General features: G+C 45.3%; 1 protein-coding gene across 1 annotated transcript in view; it reads right to left on the reverse strand.

Moving 5' to 3' along the window:
• Positions 1–202: 202 nt before the first annotated feature.
• MYO15A (myosin XVA) overlaps positions 203–9,234 on the reverse strand; it is a 144,727-nt gene continuing 135,695 nt past the window's right edge. Inside the window, exons 63-66 of the mRNA XM_069087739.1 lie at positions 7,399–7,532; positions 6,628–6,761; positions 5,633–5,773; positions 203–741 (exon numbers count right to left, since the gene is read on the reverse strand). Of these exons, the coding sequence (XP_068943840.1) occupies positions 640–741; positions 5,633–5,773; positions 6,628–6,761; positions 7,399–7,532 (511 nt within the window). The 3' untranslated portion in view covers positions 203–639. The remainder of the gene's footprint in view (positions 742–5,632; positions 5,774–6,627; positions 6,762–7,398; positions 7,533–9,234) is intronic.

The raw sequence follows: 9,234 nt of genomic DNA on the forward strand, positions 1-9,234 counted from the left end.
TCCTCTGAATGACCTCTAGCTTTATCCAAGTTTTCCCTAAACAGTGATTCCCAGAACTGAACATAATATTACAATATTACAAGCCATAGCAGAGGACAGTGAGATTATCACCTCCTCCCCTTTTTTCCCCCTGGAATCTATACCTCTCTTAACGTACTCCCCCCCCCCCCCCTTGCCTTAACTTTTTTTTTTTTGGCTATTATATCATACTACTGACTCATGGTGAGCTTATTGTCCACTCAACTCTTTTTCAAAACCTTCCCCCTACACTCTATTTATGAAGTGATTTTTTGTCCCAAGTGTTAGACTTCTCATTTATTCCTTCTGGATTTTGTCTCCTCAGATTCAGTCCAATGCCTTCTAGATCTTTTTGGATCCCGACATCATCATGCGTGATGTTAACTCTTTCACTTAATCTGGTATCATCTGAAGATCCAACGAGTGTCCCATGAAGGTCTTCGTCCACATTGCTGGTAAAGATTGGCAAAGAACCCAAGGGCAGATGCAGATCCCTGGGGTGCTCCACTGTAGACCTCCTGCCAAGTCAACATGAAGTCACTCCTTGACCCATCAGGGTCTTCCACAGGTTCTGGGTGGGCAGCAGCAGAGGCCAAGGAAGGAAGCAGATGTTGAAACAAATCAGAGTAGGGTGATCTCACTAGGAGGCAGTGTGAATCGCTTCTCTCGGGCACACAGCAGGCTCTCCATATGGGCAGCCACAACCCGGCATAGCTCCAGGCCCTGTGGAGACAGAAAGGAAAATGGTTCAAGGGGTGCCCATCTGCACTTGTAGGCTCTCTCTCCCTGAATGCCCTCACAGTTCCCTTATGTGTGTTCACAGAGGACAAGGTGGTGACGGAACTGTCTCTGTACCGGCATATACGTATATGTCTGTGTACATGTACATATGTGTATATATGCATGTTATGTGTATAGATATAGCTTGTGTACATGTATATAATAATGTATAGTATATTCTGCATGATATAATAATATATAACAAAATTTGTAGAACATAATATGTAATACATGCATAATACATAATTTATAGAGCATAAATGGCCAGACGGCTCAGAGGAAGCCTGCTATTTGCACTTGCCTTGGGCTCTACTGACTAAGGAGGTAGGAGGGCACATGCCTCCCAGAGGCCTCGAGATTCTTCTGGCTGTTGTGGGGGTGATTGGTTATAGAATGAGAGGCGGTATGGTGTAGCAGGTAGAGAGCTTGACCCAAAGCCAGGAAGAGCCAACTCTGACACACATTGGCTTCCTGGGACTTGCCAAATCACTTAATCTCTCGGTGTTCTTAAGTAACTCTTTAACATCCTGACCCAAACTGGTGGAGGGAATTTCTTCACCTAGGGAGTGAAACCACAGGCCTAGGGACTTGTCCTCGCTAGCCCCCAACTTCCTCATCTGTAAAGTGAGGGAGATGGGTCAGATGACCTCTAAGATCCTCCAGTTCTAAATCCTAGGATTCTATGATTTCTATGAAAATCCATGTTGGAATTTCAAAAGGATCAGGGGCTCATTCTGAGGCAGTAAGCCCTTCTGGGCAATACTAAGAAATTCAGCACCAGGAAACAAAGGCAGACATCAGAGCAGAGAGCTCTAGTTCCAAATCCCTTAGTAATTTTCTAGTCCTGGGACCTGGACACTTGCCCAAGAGAGCCCCAGGTAATTCCACTGGTTCAATCAACAAGAAATCAGGACACTAAAATCATTGCTCCACAGAATCCCCAGAGTCGTGGGACTGGGGAAATCCATGAAAGACCATGAATAACAGAGAGCATTCCAGAAAAGTCTGCTTGTAGGTGTACCTACATACTTTAAAGTCACAGAATCCCAGAACTGAAAAGGCCCTTGTTATCATGTAATCTAATATGCATGTGAACAGAAATGCTATTTACAATATTCCCTACAAATGGTCATCCAACCTCCATTTGAGGACTTCCAGTGATGAGGCATTCACAGCTTGGGAGTGTGAGGGACAAGAAATGACAGAATCGTGATAATAATACTGAACATTGATAGGACTTTAGGGTGTGCGATTGTTGTGCCGTCATTTTTCAGTCGTGTCCAATTCTTTGTGATCCCATTTGGGATTTTCTTGGCAAAGATACTGCAGTGGTCTGACATTTCCTTCTCTGGCTCATTTTATAGATGAGGAAACTAAGGCAAACAGGGTTAAGTGACTTGCCCAGGGTCACAGAGCAAGGAAGTGTTTGAGGCCAGATTTGAACTCAGGAAGATGGGTCTTAGCTTAGCTGCCCCAGGGTGTTTTACAAATATTACCTAGTTCAATCTATACAGTAACCTTGGGAGGCAGGTACAATTATCACCCCCCCCTCCCCATTCTACAGATAGGAAAACTGAGGCAAGTCAGAGGTTAAGTGACTCCCCAGGGTCACACAGATATGTGTGATGACCCTGATATCTGCCATATTTGCACTCAGGTCTTCCTGAATCCAGGACCGGCACTCTGTCCACTTGACCTTCTAACTGCCTCGTGACTGCACGGTGACACACGTTGGCTATCTTCAAGTATTTGAAGGACTGTCATGTGGAAAAGTATTTAGATCTGATCTGTTTGGCCTGGGGGGGGGGGCAGATCAAGGCATGATGGGGAGGGAATTGTGAGCTAGCTTCCTATTCCTATTCAGTTATAGGTGGAGTCCAATTTCTGTCTTGTGAGAAAACTTAATTCAATTATGAGCAAACCTTACTGCTTTGTTTGAACATAGCCCTGTGTGGCTGTGAAGCTGGGCTGCCTCTACCTGTTGCCTAGAAACCCTTAGCTAAGCACCTGGCTTATGCTGACCAGAAACCCAGTCAGGTCCAAAGACTGATGCAAAGAGTTTTCTCACAATTATACGTTTTGAACAACCTGTATGTCTTATCTGAAAACTGACCCCACACTGGGCAATCAGCTATAGTTTCCTTGTTCCTTTGATTTAATACGGACACTTAGGGAGGAGAGCGGGACACCTCTTTTTTCTGATTTTAGGGAGTTTCACCTGTTCATTCTCCCCTTCCCGACTCAGAAAGGCCCTAATCTTTCCTCCAATCAGAAATCAGAGTACTTGATCTTGTATCCTGGTTTATATCCTGTTAATTGTTTTCTTTTAATACATACAAATCGATCTTCCCCGGTATTCAGGGTTCAGTGCCAAGCTGAGGAGCCCTGGTCCCCATTTGTTATTCAATCGGCATTGTTGTTAAGTCGTGTCCAACTTTTCATGACCCCATTTGGGGTTTTCTTGGCAAAGATACTAGAGTGATTTGCTATTTCCTTCTCTGTCTCATTTTTCAGATAAGGAACTGAGGTAAACAGGGTTAAGTGACTTGCCCAGGGTCACACAGCTGGTAAGTGTCTGAAGCTGGATTTGAACAGATGATGAGTCTTCCTGATTCCAAGCCCAGTACCCTATCCACTACACCACCTAGCTGTCCCTTGCCCTCTTACCACTAGTGTGGGAAAGAAAGGGATATGGGTAATGAAAATTTGCACATAATCTCAAATCTATTTACATTCTGCTCTGGAGTGGGCTTAGTCCTTTTATATGTGAGATGCATACCTTTCTTCTAAAACAATGAACCCAACACAGTCAGCATCTAGACTAAAATTCCCCATTTCAGAGGCCGGATGTTCCCTGCCTCCACAGTGGGCCTTTGTGGGGGCAGCAGCCCAGCTTTAGTTATGTCTTCTCTGCAAACTTGCTTTTTCTTTGCCTCCCAACTTCCCTGTGCCTAGAGGCACAGAAACTCTAAGGGGAAGTGGGGTAATTAGTGCTTTGGTTTAAAAGGAATACATTGGTTAATAAGTAAGAGGAAGGAGGGAGATGGACAAGGGTGATAAACTTTCTTCTTTTCTAGCAGGTAGAATGTTGAAAGCAGAGAGAAGAATAAACAAAAACAAAAGTAAAATTAAGCAAGAAAGACAACAGTGATTCAAAGAGGTGATAGCAGCAGCTATCAGCTAATGATTGAGTGGAAGTGAACATGCTTCCTTTTTACAGATGCTAAAAGAGTCAACTTTACAAGATAGGATAAATCTAACCAGACACCAGTCCTTCTGAAGAAAGATCTCCAGGTCTTAGTGGTCTGAACTCACTGGCAGTGTGATATGCCATCCCCTTCTACCCCCACCCCCAACTAAACAAAAGTCAGTGAAGTCTTGGGCTGTATTAAGGGAAGAGTAGTGTCCAGGACTGGGGAAGTGGGAGTCCCAGTGTATTTTATTTTGCCCTTGTTAGATATTGTCTGGAGAGGTGAGTTGAGTTCTGTGTGCCACATTTTGGAAAGGGCACCAAAAAGCTGTAGAGCATGTGTTTGAGGTGGGGTATATGATAGCTACCTTAGTTACAATATTTGAAAGATTGTCATATGGGGGTTTAGCATGCTCTCACCATCACAGTGACAATTGCAGACACTTTGACAGAAGAAGAGGACTTTTTTTTTTGGAGGGGGGAAGGCAAGGCAATTGGGGTTAATTGACTTGCCCAAGGTCACACAGCTAGTAAGTGTGTCAAATGTCTGAGACTGGATTTGAACTCAGGTCTTCCTGACTCTAGTGCCAGTACTCTATTCACTGGGCCACCTAGCTGCCCCGAGAAGGGGACTTTCTTATCAATAGTAGAACTTGCTTTCCTGCTATGGAATTTCCTCCCTGGGAATTCCCTGGGTCCTTTCTGAAAGTGGTGCATATGATTGAGTGACAGATACTGTAAGGCAGTGGAAAGGAGGCTAGTTTTAGAACCAGAGGACCTGGGTTGGGATACCAGCTCTATTGCTGGCCAGACCACACGTGGGGCATTCTACACTGGGTACCGCATTTTATTAAGGACATCAATGAGCCAGAATTCGAATGGAGGAAGACAGTCAGGATGGTGAAGGGCCTCCAAACCATACTGGGTGAAGATTGGCTGAAAGAGCTAGAGAGGCCTTAACAAGGCTGCTTAACCTGTTTTTGTGCCACAGGCACCTCTGGCAATCTGGTGAAGCCTAGGGACCCCTTCTCAGAATCGTGTTTTTAAAAGCATGGGATAAAATACAAAGGAAATTAATTCTTTTGAAATATAGTCATCAAAATATATATTTTCTTCAAAATACTTTTTTTAAAAGTTGAAATAGATCCCAGACTAAGAATTATACCCTATTGGGTATCCCAATGTTTTAGTGGCACACAGTAGCTGACTACAAGTTTGCCACATCATAAGTGACTAGTCATATTATTCTATTTGGCCCTAGAAAACAAATGTAAGAGCAGCAGGAGAAAGCTCCAGAAGCCCCTTCCAACTCCCTGTGAAGCCCCTCCCAACGCCCAAAGAGAAATGCGCTGCGTCTTCAAGTGGTGACTTTCCCATTTGAAGGAGGTCCTCAAACCGAGGCTGGGTGAACCGTCAGTCAGCATCGTTGTAAGGGCTATTTCTGTTCAAGCATTGGTTGGATGGAAAGTCCCTCCCAACTCTGAGATTCTATGGATTTTGTAACTATATTGTCTTTGTGACCGTGCCAGGAGGCAAGTCACCAAACCTCAGATATGACCATCAAATGAGAATCCTAATAGGTTCCTTGTCTGCCTCTCGGTATGGAGGACTCTGCCCTGCCCCCTCCCTCTCTGAGCCTCATACCTGCTCAAGCTGCAGCTGCATGATTCGCTGTACGGTCAAGTTCCCCAGTGTGATCTCCACGTAGGGATAGCTGGAGCCAGCAGTGGGTCTCTGGGTTCGTGTGGATTGAATTTCCTTCAGAGGAAATTTCACCATCAGCTCCTAGAGTGCAGAAGGGGAGAGGTTTAGGACTAGAGCTTGTCACCATCTCCTAAGTTGGCCTAAGGAGATGCAGCTGGCAGAGCAAGCCCTCGGGAACCCGGTAACCTTGGCAACTTTGAAAGGTGGAATCTGTTTGCCTGGATGGCTCTGCGTCCAGCATATTTCCTGTAAAATGCAGATAGTAATATTCATGTAAGGGGCCTCTTCAGAGCACCTGTAGATGTTATAAAAAGAAGGCAGCATGAATCATCACAAAGGCGACTTCTCCATCAGAGGCTGGAGTAAATGAGGACATAACTGGGAATGATGTCAAGGGGTTTTGAGATGGAGGGAATGAAAGAAGAGGAGGGTCACAGCAAAAGGTCCAGGTCCTAAGCTGAGAGTGTAAGGTGGGGGAAGTACCATGAGAGACTGGAGGGGAGAAGAAAAGATTTAGAATGAACACTAGGGTAAGTGGGGTAGAGAATTAATTACGGAGGAATAAAAGGATTGTTCTTTTTAGGACTGAACCTTGGTCTTCTCCTCTGACCAAAGTGGGATCATAAAGTGTGTCTGCCATAGAGGGTTCCAGGAAATGTTGCACGGGGGAGTACTTTGGAAATGACAAAGTACTCTACAGATATGAGAGTAGTAGTAGTAGTAGTAGTAGTAGTAGTAGTAGTAGTAGTAGTAGTAGTAGTAGTAGTGGTGGTAGTAGTAGTAGCAGTAGTAGCAGTATTCCATCATTTCTGACAGAAGCAGTTTAACCTAATCCTAATCCCTTTATCCCAACTCCTTATGGGTCCGGAATCGCGGGAGCCATTTGAGGACCGCCTGTCTCCCCCTCCCCTCTATGGCTTGAGGCCCCAGCTCACATGGGTCTCTTTGTTGAGGAAGTTGAGGCCATTCTGGTTGACAGCCAGGATGCAGGGTGTGAGCACAGTGTTGTTGCTGCAACTCTGGATGAAGAAGAAGGAGGAGCCGAACATGGGATAGGCACTGAGGAGCCCTGTGGAGATGAGGAGAGAGATGAGAGAGAGCCACGTCCATGATCACCAGCATCCAGGGAGGAGGGACCAGAGAAGCATCCATGTGGGGGGCAGGGGGTGTCCACCCAGGACATTCTAGCTGCAGCCAGAAGGAAGATCTCAGCATACGGGGAGATTCACGTATGTGTGACTATATGACTATGGGTCTTTTCTGACCTGTTACTCTATCAGTGCCTGAAAGGTAATGACCGAGCCTGTTCATTAAAAGGGATCTCTGGGTCCCGATACCATGAGCCAACAGAGTGACTCACCAAGAGGAAGATATACAAGGGTGTCCCACAAATCTCAGTGTAGCTCTAAGAGTTCTTGGGATACCCCCCTATATTTTGTATATGCTTATTGACTGGTATTGTCTAAGCTGTAATCTCTTGCTATTTGGGACATTGGTGGGTAGCTCAAGGGTTCAGTCTATGCCGGGCCCTAGGGCTCAGTCTGTGGTTGGCATCAGAGCTGGTGCTAGGATCAGGGTCCTCAGTATATGATTGGGGTTGGGGCCCAGTCTAGGACTAGGATTAGGTCTCAACCTATGACTGCATCCTTGGTTCACTTAGGGCTATCACTACTCAAACCTGGACTCGCTCTTCCCCTTTTAATTACCAAGGAACTGAGCCCTGGCCTGATGGGGGCTCAGGGCCTGGATCTGCTGCATGTGCTGGATCACCAGGTTCAGCCAGGCTTGACCCTTCAACGTGCGGTAGAACTGGGGTGGGATGTACTCCTGGGCTTCACGGCTAGAGGCAGAAGCAGAAGCACAGGAGTTAGGGCTGTGGTGAGTCGTGCATGGGTTGTGAGAGGTGAGGGTGAGCGGAAGAGTGACCATCACCCTTGGGACCATGGCGGTCTTCCTTTTAAGAGTCACTGAAGGCAATCTACATCTCAAGATTCATGGGATGCAAGAAAAATTCCTATATCTGATTAAAATCACTCCCCTTATTCCTGCTGCACCCTGTTCACCCTCACCATAATCTCCTAGGATTCTCCCAGGCCATCACCCCTGCTCTGCTCCACGCTCCTCCCCCAGTCTTGACTCTTTAGTGAACCAATACTGCTTTAGTACCTCATCATTCCTCATCTGGATTATTAGAATACTATAAGCTACTAATTGATTTTCCTGCCTTAAATCTCTCCATAATTCAATTCATACTCCAGGCTGCTGCCAAAGTGATTTTTTTCCTAACATGTAGGTCTAATCATGTCACTCTCTGCTCAATTAATTGCAGTGGCTCACTATTATCTCTAGGATCCAATATAAACTCCTCTGATACTTAAAGCTTTCATAGCCTGGGCCCACCTCATTTTTCCAACCTCACACATCACTCTTTTTCATGAATTTTATCACCTAGCTATAGTCTGCTTCTTGTTCCTTATACAAGACAGGCCATCCTGTCTCCAGTGACTATCCTCCACTCCTTGAATGATCGCTCTCTCCTCTCTCTCTCTCTCTCTCTCTCTCTCTCTCTCGCTGTCTCTGTCTCTCTCTGTCTCTCTTCTGTCTCTCTCTCCTCTGTCTCTGTCTCTCTCTCTCTCTCTCCCTCCCTCTCTTTCTCTCTTCTGTCTCTCTCCTTTCTCTCTTTTCTCCCTTTCTCCCTTTTCTCTCTCCTTGCTCTTCTGTCACTCTCTTCTGTCTGTCTGTCTGTCTGTCTCTCCTCAGCTCTGCTACTTGGAATCACTTGCTTCCTTTAATACGCACAAGGTGTTTTCTGGTCACTCCCAGATTCCAGTGTCTTCCCCTCCGTGGTTACCCATATACATACATGCTGTCAACCTTGTTAGAATATAAGCTCCCTGAAAGCAGGGATGATTTTCTTTTGTCTTTTTAACCCCAGCATCTTAGCACAGGCTCTCAAACAATGCTCGCTTGCTTGATTATGGCATTCAGTCTTGGGTGCCTCTGAACAAGTTGTCCTCCGGCCTGGAATGCATTGACTCATTTCTTCCACCTCTCCGAATCTCTAATTTCCTTCAGAACTCAGCTCAGATGCCACCTCCCAGATAAGGCCATTCATGATGCCACCAGCTGATAATGTATTTCCTCTTCCAAATTATTTTGAATTTATTTTATATATAGCTTGTATGTACTCATAACTGTACGTTTCCTAATCCCCTTCTCTCCATTCGTGCCACAGGATCCTTGAGGATGGGGACTGTTTTATTTTTATCTTTGTTTTTCCAGCACAGTGCTGGACACACAGAGGATGCTTAATAAATAAATTTATAAATAAATAAATATACTGGCTGAGTACATAGCAAAGGGCTGTTGGGAACACCTTATTATATTATTATGTCACTTCTGTTCACTCTTCTCCACCCCCACTTGACATTTGACCTTTTTCTCTCTGGGCATCAGTAAATAAAAAGCAACAACATCTCCACTTCCTCCTGGCCTCTCAGTGCTTTCTCTGGTGCTTTGGAGAGTTTTGGAGGTTTCTGTAA

This window comes from Petaurus breviceps, unplaced genomic scaffold (assembly GCF_028583685.1).
Source record: "Petaurus breviceps papuanus isolate PSGF00001 unplaced genomic scaffold, PetGlider_PUasm1.0 183, whole genome shotgun sequence".
Lineage (NCBI taxonomy): Eukaryota > Metazoa > Chordata > Mammalia > Diprotodontia > Petauridae > Petaurus > Petaurus breviceps.